This window comes from Triturus cristatus, chromosome 10 (genome assembly GCF_964204655.1).
Source record: "Triturus cristatus chromosome 10, aTriCri1.1, whole genome shotgun sequence".
Classification (NCBI taxonomy): Eukaryota; Metazoa; Chordata; class Amphibia; order Caudata; family Salamandridae; genus Triturus; species Triturus cristatus.
Window position 1 is genome coordinate 1,155,217,892 of NC_140593.1, and position 20,626 is coordinate 1,155,238,517.

Sequence of the window (20,626 nt, forward strand, 5' to 3'; positions counted from 1 at the left end):
GCACACCAAATTTAGTTTCCAATATGCTTATTGCATAGATCTTCATACAAGGATTACCACCAAATATATCAGAACACCTACTTAACATTCTACCCATTCCACGAGTTCTACCCCTCAGGGTTCGATTTAAATAGAACAAGTACATACATACCCATTATTACAGCCTCTTCCTTTCCCTGAACTAGTAAAGATGTAGCAAATGAATTGAGCTTGGTTACTTGAGCAGAAATTACAGAATCTTTAAAAGGTCCACATTTCACCTACATCTGTTACAGGCTTTTGTGCCCCCTCTCATGCATCCCAAGGCAGACCAGCAGCATTCCTGCGAGCCCTAGTCCGGTAATTGTCAGAGCCCATCCAGACCTTCACATGCAAGGGTGAGAGACACAGTGCTTGGTAGGTTGCTACCCTAAAAGCAGAAGAATTAGTTGGCCAACCCCATGTTGTCCGGTCTTTGCTCTCCCAGGCGAGCCCTGTACTTTTTCTTAAATCTTGGATACACTTGCTCTTTCTACTTTTACATGAGGAGGCAAGCATGCTTTTCTTCCAGGCAACTTTGTTATTAATATGGATTTATACTTTTAGGCAAAAACGCAACAGTGTGCTGAAATGACTTGCATTGTTTTCAGCTAGAACATAAGCATGAGAAGCAGGCCTCGGCTGCTTTTCCAAATGGCCTTGAAGTTAGCGGCGTACAAAGACAAGTTCCCTTAGCAGATACAGGTATAGAGAATGGCTGACTTAGGAGGTAATATTTCAGGATCACTGAGGATTTTAGTCCCCTCAATCCATTATTTAGACTCCTTCAGCCTTCCATAGATCATATTTGTAAGTGACCTTCATTTTATTTTTAGTCAATAAATGCCCATTAGTTGGCTGTACAAAATAATAATGGAATGCATTTTTTTTGTGTGGAAAATTCAAGCTTAATCACATTCGACTGTCATTTAGCCTTTATTTCAGTTGTGACGGTACAAGGTGTACTTTGAAAGTCACCTTCCCGTCATTGACATTGCTGTCAAATGACTGTCTCTGAGAGAGTTCAGACTTCCCTTATTACTCCTTTTTAATTCTAAAATTACAGGTGTCCTGCCGTCTCCTACCATATTATTTATGCATCACAATTACTTTAAATATAAAGGTCAGTTTGGGCTAGCATGTCAATGTTAAAATCCATGCATTACAACTTTGACAGGATCGGCTCTGTTACCTTTATATCAATGATGGCTCACTACCAGCGCTCCAGTCTTTCATTGGCTATCTACACACGGAAAGATAGGCCGGTCCTTGCCATGATGCCAGGTTTCGCCTTATGTGCCAAGTAGTTTTGCATCTCTTTCTGTACTTTTAATTCCCCACTGCCAAGGGTTTGAGTGTAATGCCTTAATAATTATAAGGAGTGGATATCGCGTGTACTATTTACCCCGATTCTGAGTCTTCTCAGCATGGTAAAATATAATAGAAATATCAATGTACCAGTCGGCTGCTTGCATTGCGTGACACTGGGTATATGGAGACATGTGATATTTTAATCAACATTATATAGTTGATTATTGGCAATTTAGCCCTATCAACTCCTATGTGACAAAATCAAATAGACAGCCATTGTAAAACTTCTTTACAATTCTTTAAAAAAGAACATTAATCAATGACTTTCAAATGGTACACTACAGCATTCAACAAACTACTTTTGTTTTCTTTCCTTTTTCCCTTGCATAACATGCACCATACTACACGTTGCCATGCTGATAATCCTTTAATATTGGAGGCTACATGTAGGGAGAACTTCCTGGCTAACCACTATTTTTTTGTTGCTATGGTAATCCCTGACAAATTATGTCTGTTTGTTTAAAAAAAAAACTGCAAAAAATGATGCATTTTTGCATTTAATTTCCTAGTTTCTTAAATGTGGATTTGTTTACACCTGTACGCTCTTTACTCTGCAAGTGCTGCGGTGTACTAAGTGCTACTGATTGGTTTCCTTCCTCTCATAATCACTTGTGGTGCACACCACAGAGAACGCTGGTTTAATATATCTTTCTCTCCCCAAATTTCCCATTTGTCATTACAACATCTCCCTTGTTATTTTTTTCCTTCGGCACACTCTTCTCACTTCTTTTGTTCTTTCTTCCACCTTCTTTATTTCTCATCCAAGTCATCTATCTAATTTTTTTCTCTACTGCCATGTTTTTATTTCACTCTTATTGCCTATCATCCTGTTTGCTTTCTTCTCTTTTCAGGTTATGGCATGGAGGAGAATGTGGCCCCAGGACTGACAGGATACAGAGACACTGAGGTGTTCTGAATGCAGTTTTTGGAAACATACTTCACAGATTGCCATGACATCTGCGAAAGTGCATGTGCAGCAGAAGATTTTAGAATATGAGAAATTTATCAATGAAGTCCTTCAACGGGACCTGCAGTAAGTGCCCTATTTTCCAGGACATTGTTCTTGGTATTACAGCACTGCTGGTTAAATCTCCTGCTGTGAAATGTTTTTTTTTCTTCAAGAAATGGTCTACCTCCTTTCCCCTGCCAGTCTATGTACTTCCTTCATTGAGCGCTCTGTTTGGCTATTTCATTTTTAGTCCAACCATATGGCAGTTTGTGCTGAATTGAAGATTTGGTGATGTGTCTTGAAATGAGTTCTGTATGGCTATTGGACGTTCATTTAAGCTTATCAATCTTATTTATAACGTAGATCTAAAAAGTAAATATTCAGATACACATAATAATCAAGACAAGTGGCTTGGGAGGCTACACAGCACAAACAGTAAGATGAAAGAGATACAGTAGTCAGTCTTTGGACGTATGCGATGCAAAAGCATCTGCTATTCAGTTGTTAACTCCGCTTCTGGCTTTGTGCATAGCTCCTGAACTGAAGATGACCAAATAGGCCTACTATTACTGTCATGTTTGATGGATCTGCACCCAGACAGCTACCCTTATTAGCCAGGGAAAGCTCATAAGAGGCTTGATGAAGTAGCATTATAAATGCCGGCACCATTACAAGTTGCTCCAAAGAATGGAATCTACTACATTTGCTTTAACATGGAGAGAACCGAGGAAAGAAAACGATGTCCTGATCTTCTAAGAAGCCATTGTACTTCAGAAGATCTTCGTCTGACTATCTGTACTCAGAAGTGCTAGCAATTCACCAAGATGTCCATTGTCTAAACTTCAGGACTGAGGTTTTGACAGGAACAAAGAGCTAAGAATTCTGTGGCTAGAACAAACCAAATAACCTCTCTGTGATAACCCTGGCCTTGTTACTCTGCCTGTGCCATCAGTCACAGCAGCCATTTTCTTTTGCCTCCTGGTGTAGGGTGTAAGCCTCCCAACATATCATCGCACAATTGTGTGTGTCCACACTGTTCATTATAGCTTCAGGGACAGAATTCATAATATCTTGCATACCCTGGCGCAGGTAGGCAGTGTATACTCCACACTGCTCTCTACTGGGTTAATATATTAATGTCTTCATTGATTTAAGTATTGGCAAACAGTAGTGGGTGGAGCACTCCCCTCTCAAAAAATGCTCATGATATTGCTGCCTTGTGGTGTTTAGTAATGTGTTTTTTTTTTCCCTTACTCCTCAGGAAGGTACTGGAACAAAGAGATGTGATTTACGAGAAGATTGCACAGTACCTACAGCTGAAAAATGTAGTTGAGAGGCTACAGGTATATTTACTTTGAGGCATTTGATAAGACCAGCCAAGGTTGCTTTTGGGTGAACCTGAGCGTCCAGATGGTTTGTTTGCAGTGGGTGTGGTATCTTTAGTTTCTCTCCCATGAAGCCCAAGTAGAAATATAATTCCAGGGCCCTCCATTGATGCATGTGAATTGAGGTGAACTCAACCCTGCTCCCTTGTCTGGCTGTGTCTTCTGCATGAAATATGTTTGAAATTTACATTGAGGTGTCGAGGTCACAGGCTTAAGAATTGTGCCAATATACTGAAAGCCTAAACATGGTAGATTCCGTATATTTATGCCCATCCAAGCTTAAAGAGGAGAGGTTCCATAGCACTTTGCCATTGCTCGAAATCAGAGTTTAACATAACTTGAGGAGTGAGCTATCCTTCCCAGATTATCAAGATAACTAATGAGTATATACATACATCACACACTAATTAATTGCATGCACGTTTATCTTGGGTGGATATCCTGAAAGTCTTTAATGGATTTGTCCATTAGCCCCGTGTTGGACATTCGTGGTCTAAAACCACCCAGTCCCAGTGATCCAAGATACTTTTGCCAATCCTCAGAGCCCTAAAGGCAAAAAGGTGCATATCCCTGGTCACCCCTCTAAATTCTTATGTAAAGGCAAATCTGTATCCCTGTTACAGGACCCTGATCCAGCTAATTTGAAGAGAAATGCTCCAGGTTTTCCTGCCATTGCACTAACGCAGTTTTAGAGGTAGAAGGCTAATTCTGCATATCTTAGACATCTACGTCATCCTGTGCAAAATATGAACATTTACCATGTATTATTTGTTTAGAACTGAAGAGCATTTCAAATGGAAACACTTTCAAAGTAATCAACCATACATACATATGAACACTGTTGATGTGGTATTGAGGGTGGTGTGAGACTTGAGGCATACAGTACAACATCTGAATGGTAAAGAAATATTAACGTTTTTATAGTGGGTGCAAAAACAATTTTTGGTGACAGAAGGTAGTTGAGGCTGGACATTAGTTTTGAGAGCAACCAAGAAGGTTGTGACACTTAGTTAAGTGGGTTAAACTGTTACAAAGATTTAATTATAGCAGGTAAAAGAATCTAAAGTGTAAAACAGCATAGGGAGCTTTGGGAGTGTTCAGGTAGTGGCAGAGCAAAATGTTCTGGCCGGAGCGTAAGGGAAGATGGTGTTGGCATGGCTATTTCGCAAATGCTTTTGCAGAACAGTGCAAGAAGTCCATATTCATTCTTTAGATTTGCAAATATCCAACCAACTTGTACTTTTATATGGGCTGTTGTTCTTGGAGATTGAAGAGCGCTTGTGTGGCAGAGTTAATGGCTTTGTCAAGAGAATAACCAGAGAAACGCCAGCATACATTTGAAGTACTTTAGCATGTTCAGTTTTGCGTCTTGATGAGGCACTTGGGTTTAGGAGGGGTACGTAGATTTTGCTGATGTTGCACAACTGGAATCTAGACACTAGCCATTTTTAAGATTATTTTGTAGCAGCGTGTGATGGGTAATGTTATTTGGGTTAGTATGAAACAGGAGTGGCCGGTAGATGTAAGTAGATCTTGTCCATGTTCCTGGCTGCATGGAGGAGCATAGGGTGACCCAACGGCTAGTAGCTTGAAGATATTAAGTTGAGGGGTGAAAGTTGAAGTTCGTTTTTTTTTTTTGGTATAGTAGTGGTAGGAAAAGCCACAAGAAAAGAAGATCTCCCCAAAAGAGGTGGTGTAGAGGAAGAACAGTTAAAGGCCCAGGATAGAACCATGTGAAATTCCAGCTGGAAGAGGCAGGGACTAGGAAGGGAACAGAATGAGGGGCTTGAGGGGTATGAGGCAAACCATTCAAGGACCATGCTGTCTAAGCATACCAAGCTAAGAGATGTGAGACTGGTATACAGCAGTGGTTCTTAACCTTTTGACTTCTGTGAGCCCCCACATAATCTTTACTGGAATCCAGGGAACCTCACTGATTCATTATTGGAATCCATGGACTTCCTCAGAGTCATTATTGAAATCTAGGGACCCCAGCCTACGCAATTTCGAGGATTTGAACAGCAAAACAATACACAGAAAAAAGTATTCATCAAACAAATACACAAATAATGAAATATGTTAATTAATTCACAGACATAAACAAATCAAAATTCTAAATAGTATGTTAAAGTTGGAAGTTTCCAAATTCAGTCAAGGCCACCCATCAACCATTCTATATTCTTATGCACTTGCACTGTTCCCGCAAATCCGTCTGAGCATATCGGCTTAATTTTTATATTGCTTCTTTATTTACATACACTTTATTAATCTGTTTTACTTAATTTTCTAAGCAATCGTGGACCCCCTGAGTGTAGGTGTCGTGAACACCCAGGATTCTCCAGACCGCAGGTTAAGAACCACTGGTATAAAGTATTAAAGATTGTAGAAAGTTAGAAGAGAACAAGAGTTGGGGAGACATGATTGTGGTGGGCAGAGTAAACTAAGCTAGAAAGGTGCTATTGGAATTAAGTGCCTGGATGCCCAGTTGAATGGGGCCATGCAGGTTTTTGGAGGGAAGATAAAAAAAGAGCCGGATGAACACTAGATGCCTGATGATCGTAAAAAAACAATGGAGAAATTTCAGATTGAGTAGGTGATAGTGATAGGTCGGGTATACTGTAAATCTCTTGAGAAAGGATGTGATACCTGCAAACTGATAGCATTCCAAATTGGGGATAGATGATTAGATTATCAAGTGTCCTGCATGTCTAAGCAGGTGCTGCTCATAATCGTCGAAAAGGAGAGTTGTGTGGTTATCCACTACTGGATTGAGAGTTTGCTAGGGGTTGGGGTGCAATGCGAGGAGATGCAGGTATTCGTAGGGGAGTTATTGGGTGAAGTTGAGTGAAGAAGGTATCCTGTGGTTAGTTCTTACATTTAGGGCACCTAGAATGATATGGTAGGAATGGGTGAGGCATTCGGTCAACATTGGCTTTAACAACATAAAAAAACCATTTTCTAAAGTCTGGGTGGGTTAGTGATGAGCACATAGAAAATCAAAGTGCAGTCCAGCAATGTTTTAAACTATTACATTACCAGTAATGTCTTCCTTTCATAGCCTTGCAAAAAAAATGATGATCAGGAATGTTCCATTGCCGGCAGGGAGGAGGAGAGGTAAAATAAATGTAAAGGCATAATGACAAAAAAATGTAAAGGCATAATGACAAAGGCGGACACACTGACCCGTGTCTTGTTTAAATTTGGGGCCAGAGAGCTGCTGATCAAAAGGCTGCCTGCTGTTGGATGGTGTGAGTCTGAAGGGGTTTTGAATGGCGTGCATGTTATCACTCCGTCATGCAGTGCAATAAAAGTTGGCTATTATGTAATGTAACTCTATTTCCGCAGTGATTTTGTTTCATGGCAAATATCAGAGTATAACATTTTCAGCTGAGAAAAAGCAAATACTCTGAGTTGTATTCTTCAGCTCCCATTACAGCTCGATTTGAAACCTTGATTTTTGAAAATTGTCTAAAGTAGAAGTTGTGAGCTCCGTATTGCCTGCTCTTCAGGGATTTTGTTTTGTGCCAACAAGCAGTGTTAACATTTGCTCCAGAATAGCACTATTCTATACCCCAGCTGTCCCTCAAACTTCAGTAAAGCCAATGGAGGCCTTTGCCGAACTTGCCTATTTGGGTCTTTGCCTTAAATCTACCACTGATGCCATGCCACCAGCCAGTGGCGAACTGTATTTGTGGCTGGGAAAGTAAACCCTTAAGTTTTACTCTTGTCATTTTGATTTGTTTTTAAACTATGTCAAAAGAAATGTACCTTACCTTTTAATCTACTTTCAGTCCCCTGTGTTGTTCAGTGCAAGGAATGGAGGAACCAGAGGCTCATTGTGTATGAATACCTGACTGCTACTGCATATAGATCTGTCTTTGTAGTATGACGCAGGTAATGAGGGATCCTACAGTTGTGAATATAAATGTGCATTTACAGTATGCATTTGCGTATATGTTCATATCCCTTTCTAGACAGTTTAAGATTATGCTTTGATTTTGTAAATGTTATATACAATTCACCATGAAGACTGGACATAAAGGCCAACAGAAATCACACAAAACACCTAGTTTAATATTTGAATATTTGATTGTCTTTTGTTTTGCTTCTTCTCACCAGGAGTCTGAGCAGGAGGTCCTGAAGATGCAGGTGGACTTGGGCTGTAACTTCTTTGTCGACGCAGAAGTGTGAGTGAAAGCATATTTGTGACATCCTGTCAAGATCCAAGGTGCTGCCTTTCCAATGTCGAGATTCACAGTTAAATCAGGAGTGGCACAAAGGGGTTGTGATTGAAAATGTAAGCATTAGCCATGAGGAAATTGACAAGTGAAGCACAGGTAGATATTCGGTGTAGTTATTGATGATAGTGTAGCAATAGGAGCTGAAAATGTTTCCCTCTGGGGATATTTCATAAACAAACTCTTACATGGGAAGACAAAACACTTGCTTAATGTCCTTCTGGAGAAAAGCACCCTATCACAATCCAGTTACCTCTCCTATTACTCATTGACTTTATGCTTGTCTTTGGCCCTGTACAGCACTCTGCTGCCTTTTCGCTAGGATCATACTATTGAAATACCATATGCATACTTACAAATATTACTTTGGTTACTTACAGTCAGAGAGAAACAGACTGCAATGTGGGGTGCCTAGTTTTGTAAAGGAATGTGATATCTCTTGTGACTTGATCACTGTCTCAAGAGGACATCTGAAAAAAGAAGACCGTTCTCCAGAGAGCTGGATTTTGAGGATGCTGATCAGTCCTTGGGGCATGTGGTCAGTCATTGGATAATCTTGGTCAAGCCTTTAGAATACATTATATGAAAATACATTCATCTTCAAAAGATGGAGTTTTCTGTTGACGGCTCTTTTGTCATAGAGAACTGATACCAGGGTTTGTCTCCTGGTTGAAATCAGGGGAGAAGTTCTTTTGAGATGCACCTCTCCTATAATGGACAAGAGTTTGTGTGTCCCCTCTCTCTGATTTCCCCTGATAAATTGAACTCTTAAAAAATTCAAGAGCTCTGTCAATTTTTGTGGAAACCTACCCCTCGCTCTGTCTAGCGAGGGGTAGGTTCCCGGCACCTGTTCCCAGGAGAACTCATGATATTAACTCTTTAGTAACGCTCATTCCTCTGCCTGCTAGTCAATGAGGCGTGATTAAAAACCGATTTGGGTTGGTCCTGCTTTTTGAATAATTAAGGTACCTCATTGATAGGTTGACACAGTGATTGGTTCATGTATGTAACCAACCACTGTGTAGATAGTGCATTACTATAGGTCCTGATGAATTGCCAAGTGATTATTTACACAAAAGGCGAGAAACCACAACCACGCAAACCTAGAAACCTCTGATCATCATAATTAGCGGTGACTTCCCTGATGTTTTTAACTGAGACGAGTGGGATCGCAGATTAAACTCATTTTGTAGCACCATCTCGCCTCATTTTATTCTCCCACACATCTTTGCTCGTCTACACCACTAGGCCCCTCACCCATATGGTTTGGAAAAAAGATCTGACAAAAAGCCCTTCATAGGGTGCTCTTTGGGCATTGCAGCACCGGCCTGCCGAGGATCAATCCCTATGATGAAGCATGACACCCAATCGGGTGTGTGAGGGCCACACTTCCCATATTGGGAGACACCCACACTCTACTTGAGAACAGGGGTGTTGACCAACCCAGCCTCCGACTTTTCCTTTCCCTCCCTCCCCATAGGAACTGCATACACCTTTGTTGCTACGTTGTATTATCTGGGGCCTGTATGCTGGACCTACAAGCACCCCTTTTCCCTCATTTGTATAAATACTTATTACAGAGCCCACAAAACCCCAGGCTTTAGTTTTGTTGGTCTAGCACAAGATTTCAAGTCTTCTCTCCTCCATACAAGTTGAAGTACTTCTAGACATTAGAGATGTGCAATGCCATTGTGTGTGCATCTGTAAAGGATTCACACGGAAATCAAAACACACGTAAGTGCCTTGGGTTCTGCTACTGGACAGTACAGACAGAGCGATGTAAATCCTCTCTGCTCCACTTACTGAGTTTTGTTTTCTTTTGTTTTCCATTTGGCTGTATTATGTAGATTCTTTAAATACTATCTTTGAGCTTACTTGAATCCTCCTAATGATATTGTTTTCTTAAAAATTAGGAGTTGAGATTACATTTTAACAACCATTTACATCTTGAGTCTCCCTTCAGAATGGGTTTTATATCCTTGCTTCTCTGACAAACCACTTGAACATCTCATTTTTCAGTGTGTAATCAGATGCCCCAATAGCTGGGAAGGAGGGAGAGATAGACAACAGAGTAAGACATATTTATCATCATGCTGATTTTGGTTCTCATGGTCTTAGATTTCCTTCCCTCACAGCATCCACTGAGCCGTGCCCTCAGTGAGAAAATGCTGTGCTGCAACTTTCCGAGTGAGAAAACAAGGGTATGCTTGATGGGGATGGTCGTAGATGCAATGGTGGGGAGAGAGCTTTAGAGCAGAGGGATGCTAGCACTAGCGGAGTTGCAATTTTTCTTGAAGTGGCAATATTCTTTGTGTGAAGCTTTCCTGGTCCTGCCAGCTAGGACGTGCAACTTTCAAACAGTTGGGAAGTAGGGAGAAATGAGCCTAAGTCTATGCGGCATTATGATGGTAATCTGTTTTTTTTGCTACTGAATCACATGGGCAGCTCATTTATAGTTTGGCCCCCACTATTCTAAAGATCCTTCTCAGTTACTATAATCTCAACACCATCTTACATATAGTTATTGAATAAAGCTGGCCCCAGAGTTGCCCCAGAGTTGCCCCACGTTTAACGACATGCAGTCTAAAGCTACAGTAATTACCTTCATCATGTGTCTGCAAATGTTCAAATATTTTTTCATTGGTTCCACACCCATCCATGTTCAGTCTAGTTTTAGCCATTTTACTTTTTAGATTGTCATGTAAGAGAACTGCAAATGCTTCTGAAGACTTCATTTAGGCGAACTTGTGTTCCATACATGCAATTTTCTCTAACAAGTATATCATGTTTTTTCGAAAAGATTTACTTTTCACAAACCTTGCTTTTTACAGATATTTGCACATATTATACATTTGTTGTAATACTTTATCAAGAATTGAAATCTGGCTTACTGGGTGGTAATTTTCTAGATTTAACTGTAATCTTTTTTAGGTAGAAGATTAGCTTGTACTTGCTTAGATGTAATTTTTTATTAACCCTTATTCTGTCCTTTTTTTCTCTCCAGACGTGATCCTTCGAAGATATTTGTGGCTATTGGTTATGGCTTCTTTGCCGAACTGACTCTGGCTGAGGCACTGAATTTTATTGAAAAGAAGTCACAGTTACTAACAAAGTGAGTGTGAACTTTACTAACACAGCCCTCCTGCTACTCTTCTAGTCAAGTCAGGTGGAATCCGGGGTGAAGAGATCTATGGACATAGCACTAACCTAATTGTTGTTAATCGGTGTGCAGTATACTGAGGCCTATCCAGATCCACTTTTGAGACGTACGAGATCTCGGACTGTAATACTACATTGATTTTACACACGCTTTATACTATAACAACCTTTCCTCTTGCACTATCAATTAAGATCTGCTTGCCTTCTGAAGATTATGAAATTAACAGCAGTTTTTACTCACTGTACGTAAAGCAAGTTGCCCTTTCATGCTGCAGTTCATGAATGGAGCAGGTAATCTGAGCCCATCACTGCTTTTAGGCATATTTTATGAAGTACCCTTTTTTTGTTACACTCCACACTAGCAAACCCTCATGTCCCTGAAAGACTTCAAAGGGTTCTCGAGGGGTGCAGGTTTCCTTAGCTTTTGTTGGTCCTGAAGCTTAACAGGAGGCCGGCCAACTAGCTCTTGGAGTCGCTTCTTCTGTCCTGACCTGAGTGGGCGCAGTCCCCTTTGCAAGACCGTCTAGTTCAGAAGATGCAGTCCATTGTTTGGTGCAGACTCTCTTTGCTGGGTCCAGGGAGCTGCAGGGCAGTTCATCTTCTGTCTTTACAGTCCAATGGTGATCTGGGGACTGTGGGTCTGGGGTGCCACTTTTATGCCACATTCTCTTTTTTGGGGGGAGGACTCACTAGCAAATGGGGCTGTACTTCAAACAAAGCACCCCTTCACACTTTACATCTTTTCCCGGGGATTTGGCCCCCCAAACAATCCCAGGATACCAGACTCAACCCAAATCAAATGTCGGCACCCTTCCTCACTGGAACAGAGCTCTGTCAATGCACAATGAGCCACTCTTCCTGAAAAACTGGTTCTGCAATGGATTCTCCTCCTAGACGAGATGCCAGCCTGTCGAAGGTGTGATCGTCATTTGCCTCTTTGAAGCTGGACCACATGTGGCCACTACCAGGTGGTTATCATGCTGGAGGAATTAAAACCTCCTCCCACTGCCAATTCTTATTGTTCCCTGTTTCTGGGAGCCCTTCACACTTCCTGGCAGGAGGGCAGCATGGTGTCGCAGGTAACCATTTCTAAAGATCAACAGGAAAGGCTACTAGATGTTTGAGTAACAAAGGAGTGACTTTCTAAAGTCACCTTTCTATTAAAAGTTACCTTAAATCCGATCTCAGCAATCAGTCTGGACTATTGTAAGGATTACGTTGTTTCCCCGGAGTAATATCTTTGGTGGTCCCAAATGGGAGATAGTAATTAACGCAGTGCCTTGTGACACTCCATGCTAGCCAATGGGATATCCAGCCTTGCTACAGTGAAAATGTCAGTCTCTTGTTTTCACTTTCGGGACATGTTAAACACAAAAGGAACATGCCCTTCTTTTTAATATGAAGGATGCATCCTGGCGGCCTACCAAGTGCATCCCTAGGGGTGGCCTATTAATATTAAAAAGGAAGAATTTGACCTAGCAAAAGATTTTGCCATGTCGAGTTGGCTGTGTTACGCTACCCAACTAGGCTTCAGTGGCAGGCCTAGAGTCCCGTTATTTTCTTGTCACTGTTGTGGCAGAACAATTAAGTGCTGCAATCCACTAGTGACATTTCACTTACCAGTCCTGGGTTCCTCTTGTACCATATGATAGGGACTTTAGAGCAAGTTAAATAAGCCAATCTGGTATTAGGCAATTGTACACGTTCTTTGGGAGTCAGAGTACATGCACTTAGGCCTGGCCAGTAGGGCCCAGTGCACTGCAGAGTAAAAAAACCTGCACCATCAGTCCAAAACCTTTGGGGGGGGGGGGGGGTCATACAAAAAGGGGGGGCTTTCCTACAGGATTCAGTACATTGTCCTTCACATGTTCTCCTCCTACCTATCAAACTTATACCAGTTTGTTCACATGAGCATTTCCAGGTCCCAGAATCCCCCATCACATGTAGCGCCACCCAGTGTTGCAACTTATCCCCCTTGATTTACAAAAGTCTTCAAGGAGCCCCAGAGATTCCTCCTCAATAAAAGCATCAAAATTGACGAATATGCAGATGACGCACAACTGTACTTGAAATTAACTCTAGACCGCATACTACCCAAACACTGTCACCAAAACCTGGATGTTCAGCACCTACTTGAAGTTCACCCCCACCAAAACAGAATTCCTGCTATTTCCAAGCAACAGCAACTGGCTCCAAAACTGGCTCTTTCACCTGAACGTGGACTGATTCGAATTCCAACTTTCACCCAAAGCCAAGTCATCTAGATTCACACTGGCTATAAACTAAACCAAAATTGCCAGATATTAGGTTTCTGGTAATGAAAGTTAAACAGTTCCTCCCAGAATACTCCTTCAAAAATACTGTTCAAGCCCACTTATTCTTGTCCCTGGTTGTCCTTCTCCTTGGTCTCCCAGACTCCACGCTGACCCCTACTTAATGTTATCCTACAGATTGGAGAATGCCTTCTAAAATAAAGGGCTTTAAGAAACATGACCGTATTTCCCATCTGGGTTGAATTCCACTGGCTCGCCTTGCCGGGCCGAACCATCTTGAAAGCCAGCTGCATAATCTACAAAGCCATCATAACCTGCATCTCACCTATTTGGCTGTTAAGCTAACAGTCTCTAGGGGCTCTCTGCTCAATTGCAGCCAGGTCACCATCGGAGTGGATACGAAGTGCAAAAAAGGAAAAAACAAGACCTTCTCCATCTATGCACACAGGATAGGGAGGGACATCGCAGTATGCATCGGGAATGCCCCAACTCTTCTTCAATTTAGGAAAGAACTGATAGTACATCTCTTGAACGAACATTGTCGAACATTGTCACACAACGCAAGAACAGTCCACTTCTGCTCTCATAACCAGGCTACCATTGAAATCACTCACTGATTGTATCTTTGCCTTTGACCATGAATGGCTAGGTTTGCACTATATGAATATCATATGCATATGCACAGCAGCGTTTTAGCACATAAACTGTGTTATGGACATCCCCTTTCCCATATGGTCATCACCACTTATTAGTGTTATACAGTTGATAGATTGGATTCAATATTTTACTCATTGGGTTGGAGTTTTTTGAGTCCCTGAACTCCTAGAAGTGTGGCATGTTGGATGGTATAAAATATTGCTGTTTCTTTACCTGTTGTCTCGCTCATAGATCAAGTGAAATGATGACCCAAGATGCAGCAAAAATCAAAGCTAATATCCAGATGGTGTTAGAGGTAAGTTTATGATGCTGGACATTATTTGCATTTACTGTGGTTTGGCAGATACTTTCCAGTATGGGGTGACCCGATTTACAGATACAGTTTTGCCATTGCCATCAAGGGCGGACCAGCCTCCAATCGTCAACCCCATTCTCAATGCTTCATTATCTCAGTCACTAAATGACTAGGGACAAATGGCATTTTTGACTCCTTATTCACCTTCACTTTCCTAATTTTCCTTTTCCAAAAAATAAGTACATACATAAGATTTTTAAGCGTCTGAAACTTTTATTTTAGTCCATTAACATTTTCATGCAGCATAATCTGTAGGTATTCTCTAACGCTCTCCTTAATTTAGCAAGAACATTTAATCTGAGCCAAAATCACATTTGTGAATACTTCACGCTTCGTAAGAAGTTCCAGACTCCTCTGCCCTCCTACAGATCATCAGAAAGAAATATGAGCAAAATAAATATCCAGACTCATTATTAGGTCTGTACCCAACCAACAGTAGAAAACATCCGATTTGGTGACCTGCAGCTTATATACAAAATACCCTTAAAACTAGTAAAAATGTGTCACCCAGGCATTTTATGCATATATTCCAGCACATTTGTAATAGGTTATATCAGTGTATCTTTACAGAATTTGAAACTTATTTTGTTTGCATAATTGAAAGACACACAGATGGTGTGCGAATCCATCGTGATTGAGAGAGTGCAGATGAAACCTCTAACAACTCCCTCTTTAATACAATTTGAAGATGGAAAGGCATAAGTATTTTCCGCATAAGCCTTCAGACCTTTTTCCACTGAAGGTATCAAGGCCAAATTTGCTGGGTCCCCCACAGCATCTTAAGGATGCTAAAGGTGACCTGCGTTTGTGGATTACGCTGGGGGACCTGAGAAAATCGTTAAAAAAAAATATAGCAACATTTTGTTTGGGGTGGAGGGGGGTTAAAAAGCTTTGCATGAAAGTGTATTTTTTTAATGACACCCACAAAAAGTTTGCTCTACTAAGGTCACCATCTTGCCAGCTTTAGAGAACATACAAAGTTGTAAAAGAAAACCAATTTTGTTTGCCACTGATTTTGTATTTTTCTAACTGGTTCTTCATTGTTTCTAATTTTTGTGGTTTCAACCTATTTGCAGGTTGTGGTGGAAACAACTGAAAAACCAGTGGGTGAACTGGGAAAGCTAGAATTTTTGGAAAAGAAACAGACTAAAGTTTGTAGTCAGAAAAGGTTCATTTGTGTAGATTGTTTGTATATGAGTATATCTACATAATTGTTGCCTATTTTACGTTGCACTAAGGAAAGACTGCTTATTTCATAAATAATGCAAGAAACCATAGAGATTGGGAGGTAGGGAAGGACAGACCTTTCCTAGCTCCCCCATTAATACAATGTGAACATGGGAAGGCCCTCAGACAATTTCTCAGCATATGTTTACACAAGTAAAACTGGAAATGGATAGTGCTTTTAGGTACAAAAAAAACTAGTCATTGACATAAAATAATGAAAATAAGTAGGAACAAATAGCAATTGGTGATAATGTTTTCATCTGTAATTTTTTGCTCCAGTGGCTGAATTAAAAAAATCATATACAGTTGCATCTGTCAGACCTTTCTGATCACATGGCTGTATAGTGTTTGTTGGTTGTCCAAAAACCTACAGTACCCCGATCTAACAACTCAGCTGGAGTGAATAATGATTTTTCATTATGGACTGACTGTTCAACAAATAATATGGTCCAATCTAATCAATGAAAAATGAGTATAAAGGATACGTATGTGTTTTTGAAATGTACAGAAGACACCCTATTTTGGAACAGCGGTTATTTGAACACCTCTGAATTTGTGATTATACCACTATTGTGATGGAGAGGCATGTTGCAGAATATGTTCTTTCTTGCAAACTCGCTTACTCTTAGAAGCAAACAAAGGAAATAAATCCAATTGGTAATAACAAATGTTTTCTTATAATGTGTTCTCACTTTTCTGCTGTATCAATGGTACCCCGTTTGTTTGGGTAGGCCTAGCTCCTGCCACAAGGCCCCTAAATGCGACATAGAGACATAAAATGTTTGGCATGGAAAAATTACCCTTTTGGCACAATGGGTAGCTGCGGAATGTGGGCCCGGGCTCAGCTGCCATTCAGCGAAATCTACCAAGAGGATCTGTGGTCCTTACACATGACATACTGGCTTCTCTGGACTAAGAATTTGGTACATTGCAACTCCCAGACAAGTGCATACAGATCTTGTAGGCAGTCAGAGCACTTTCAAATCTTACAACTTCAAATTAATATAGATCCATTTGGTATTTTGAGGCATTCTAATCGAATGGAACTAGTGTCCTTGGCCCCACATCCGTTATTTTCCTATCTGCTATAATTGACTGAATCTGGTTTAATTAATATACTCGTATGTAAGAGTTCACATTTCATCAATATCTTCATACCTGAGAAGGCCTGCTTATTCAACACTATTTTCAACAAAGTGTTTGTGGAAGGAATTTTACGCATTCCACCCAGCACCATCATGGGAGCTTAACACCGTTTAGCTGCATTGACGAAAGATCCATTAAAACCTATGCATATAAACAAAATTCAGTATCGCTCTTGGAAGACAGCCTTTTTGTTGGAAACTACATCGACAAGAAGAGTAAGAGAAGTGCATGCTTTTTTTTGGTATGAATCTTGGGTTATTGCAGAGGATAACCAACAGTTCCATTGTGTTTTCACTTGAGTAAACATATATGCCTACCAACCATTTTTTTTCTCACCCAGTTTTGCCGGTCGAAAAATTTACACTCCGTGGATATTAAAAGATGTTTACAGTTCGCATCAAATTTTAGTCGGTGCAACAAGGCATGGTAGTGGACATAGCACTTCACAATGGATTGTATTTTTTTTAACATGCTTATTTCTGTGTTACCGTAGGTCCAATATAGTTGTTTTTAATTAGCTCTTTTAAACCACACAATCTACCAATTAATTTAGTTTTGGAACACTTTACACTTTTCTGGGCCTGTCTTTTGGTAGGAGCATATACAGACCGTGATAGTTTGGCGAAAATAGTAGTTGATGGTGTACATAGGTAGTGGAATATTGAAAAAAATCATTATCAAATGGGAATGGAGATACAATTAGAAAGAGGGTCAGACTTGGATAGGTCTGTGTGGCAAATCTTATATGATGATAATACCAGGCAGTGATGCGACTTGTGAAAATTTAGAGTCCCTGTAGAGGAATTTAGTATATTATCTAGCAGGTCAAAGGAGAAGTAGGTGTCTGCTGAGAAGTTTGGCCACAGTCCCTAATTGCTGCATATTAGTGAATATTCAAATGCTAATAACATTTGACAATCACTGAAAGCTATAAGAGTGAATCCCTTCCTAAGGTAATGCTAATTTAATTGTTGGGTAACAAAAGAGATTAGTACTGACACAAAATCAGAATGCTTTTGTTTATAAAAAATAGTGATGCTTTGTGTGATTTATATATATTTCAATAATCTCAACTTGTTTTTGGACAAAGAATAATAATCACCAATTAGTCATTGTTGTAGGCCAAGTTCGACAAAAGGCATTAGTAGATATAACATACAGTTCACTCTTGCCTGGTTTTTAGCTGCCAGTAAGGAGGTCCTGCTGCTGTTTCTTTAAAGCGGCACCACCACTAAGTGTGTCAAACTGTAGAAGTATGCAAGGGGAAAACATCAGTGCCTTTGCATGACGCAAGAACATACCTTAAAGAGGTAAAAGGGAGGTTCTTAGCTGCTGCAGGCACTAAGAAATTATGTCATGTGAGAAGTGGGTAACTGAATTTAGTACGGCCTAGAAAAAGCTTTAGCTTTTTCGCCTTCCTCATGTAATTAGAAAAGAAATAATGCGTACATAAACACAAATATAGTAGCGCTTTATGTCATCCCTCTTCATCCCTTGAACTTTCACATTTTGCTTCTGCCAATCACAGCACAGTTTGGGGGAAAGAGTAGCTTCCTTAAGACCATTGGCTCTACCCAGTGATTGATGGCATTTGCTTTAATCACATGTGAAAATCCACTTATAAAGAAGTGCATTTTAGTGCTAATGTTGGTGTGCCAATGCTTTACTTTGCCCACCCTTTGCTATTTCCCTTCTTTTTCCTTTGTATTTTTAGACATCGTTATGTACTTAAATGATGTCTTCAGGTTACAGTAGTTCAAAACATTTAATAGCTTTTCTTTGCGACACAAAAACAGCAAGATTATTGTCTCCATGTTTAAATGACTGCATGTCTTTTTTTATTCTTTTTATTCTAATAGTATGTACTTGCAGCTCAAAATAAATTAAACTCCACATTCGTTTACCAAAGCCAGACCTTTTGGTTGCCTTGCTGTGCCTGTTCGACAGACTTGTGGTCTATTCTGATATGTATGTTCAGAATTACCAATATCAAAACAACCTGGGGTCACTTCATGACATGTTGGTGCTTTACACATACTACAACATGAAATGTGTCATCTAATAGTCCATCTCGTTTCTCTCTTCTATTACTTCCTTTCAATTTCCATCACATTTTCCTCCTGCTGTTTTAGCGCTGTCTTCTAATTTGTATTACTTATGTGTTCTTGTTTCAAACCTTCCTTTTTCTATTGACAGTCTCTTTGTATCTATACATCTTTGCAGGCTTTTTTTCTCTCCGACCTGTTTTTCCTCGTCGTTCTATGCTCTCAATTGCTTTTTTTTCCTCTGCATCTTCCTTGTCTTCCTTTACCCACTTTCAATACTTGATATCTGCACCCACTTTTCCTGGGTTTCCTATCTTCAGTTGATCATCTGCCTTTCTCTATTCGCCCCTCATCTCCTCTCCATATTTCTCTTTGTCCTCCTACAGGGGCTGCGAGAACTGCAGGGATTGCAAGAGCTGCCGGATGAGAAGCGCAGAGACGTTTTCTAGGTGCTGTTGGACTGAAGGCAACAGCTACAAAACCCTCCCCCTTTCTGGGTTCCCCAAAACTACGTCACGGCCGTGACGCATCGAGCAACACCTCAAGCTCCCCCGCAAGGCGACTTGCCCACCCACGCCAGACCTCATGTACCAGACATCCTCCTTCATCACTGCTGGGGAGGGAATCCTGGCTTCTTCCCTCAGTGTGGACTGTCGCCGTGGTTACCTCATTGATGCACTGAAGGAATTCAAATAAAGTGTCATGCCTTCTAGGGACTTGCAGCTTCCTTGTCTATTTTTGTGGGTGAGTTATGTGAGTGGGTGTACGCGCATCATTGTGGTTCGTTATTGAACACAAATGCAGGTATAGAAGACATCCAGGGGAGACCAAGCCAGCTCCCGCTATTGTAAAAGAATGAAAACACATTCATCTGCTTCAACATATGATCGGATTTGGCTTGATTAAAAGTGCATCTTTTCGGCATGGTAACCTACCAGTACTTCTACGACAATCGTGCACAGTAAAATGTCTCTCCTGCTTTCTTCCTTTGGTTTTCTCGCCTCTTACTCTGTTGTTGCTATCTTGTCTCAGCCTGCTTTCCTTTCCCCACCCAACCCTTTCTGTTATTAATTGCCTATACTTTGGGCGTTTTTTCTGGCTATTGTTTTGGGGAGCAAGCATGGCTTTTGCTTTTGTCTTGACTGTCCATTTTGTTGGTTAGGTTAGCCATTGGAAGCACCTACATTTAAAAAGCTTCTTTGCTTTGGCAGAAAATTGGTAAGGACGTAACTGGTGGAGGCACCAATTGCAGTTGTACATTAAAAAGCCAAGTCTTTTTTTTTTTTTTTTTTTTTTTTTTTTTTTTAAAGCAAGACATTAGACCTGAAATCAAGTGGTAGATTATTCAAGATAAAGAGAGACAGAATTTAGCAGGATGCTTGGTAAAAAAGTAGGATATTGGGCAACATCCTAAATAGATCAAGAAAGCAAATCAATCAATCATGAAATTTATAGCACGCTACCGCTGCCAAGAAGGCGTCCCAGCGCTAAAGCAAGAAAGGGAACCAAAACCGAAATCAATCACTGGCAGAACATCAAGGTCCTACTTAGTTTCTTAGATTGCCTTTCATTATCAATTAGCCGGAAAGACCTAGGTAGTGAATTCCAGGCTTTGATGGCCAGATAGGAAAAAGATTGTCCTCCCCAGGTCACAAATGAAATCGTGGACATTTTAGATTTAAGACATCCTCTGATTTCATAGAGAGACCTGGCTGATAATGAAAATGCCTCTTTAAAAGATACGGGAGGTGTCTTATGAAAAGAGGGGAAAAAGCGAGCTTTCAAGGTAATATGCTTTTTGAA

General features: G+C 40.5%; 1 protein-coding gene across 2 annotated transcripts in view; it reads left to right on the forward strand.

The window, feature by feature from the left end:
* The window catches only part of UXT (ubiquitously expressed prefoldin like chaperone), a 37,561-nt gene extending 18,022 nt beyond the window's left edge, over positions 1–19,539 (forward strand). For both annotated transcript variants that reach the window (XM_085629514.1, XM_085629516.1), the window contains exons 2-7: positions 2,241–2,422; positions 3,600–3,681; positions 7,843–7,910; positions 10,966–11,073; positions 14,282–14,345; positions 19,210–19,539. In XM_085629514.1, the coding sequence (XP_085485640.1) occupies positions 2,340–2,422; positions 3,600–3,681; positions 7,843–7,910; positions 10,966–11,073; positions 14,282–14,345; positions 19,210–19,272 (468 nt within the window). In that variant the 5' untranslated portion in view covers positions 2,241–2,339 and the 3' untranslated portion in view covers positions 19,273–19,539. The remainder of the gene's footprint in view (positions 1–2,240; positions 2,423–3,599; positions 3,682–7,842; positions 7,911–10,965; positions 11,074–14,281; positions 14,346–19,209) is intronic.
* The last annotated feature ends 1,087 nt before the right edge of the window (positions 19,540–20,626 follow it).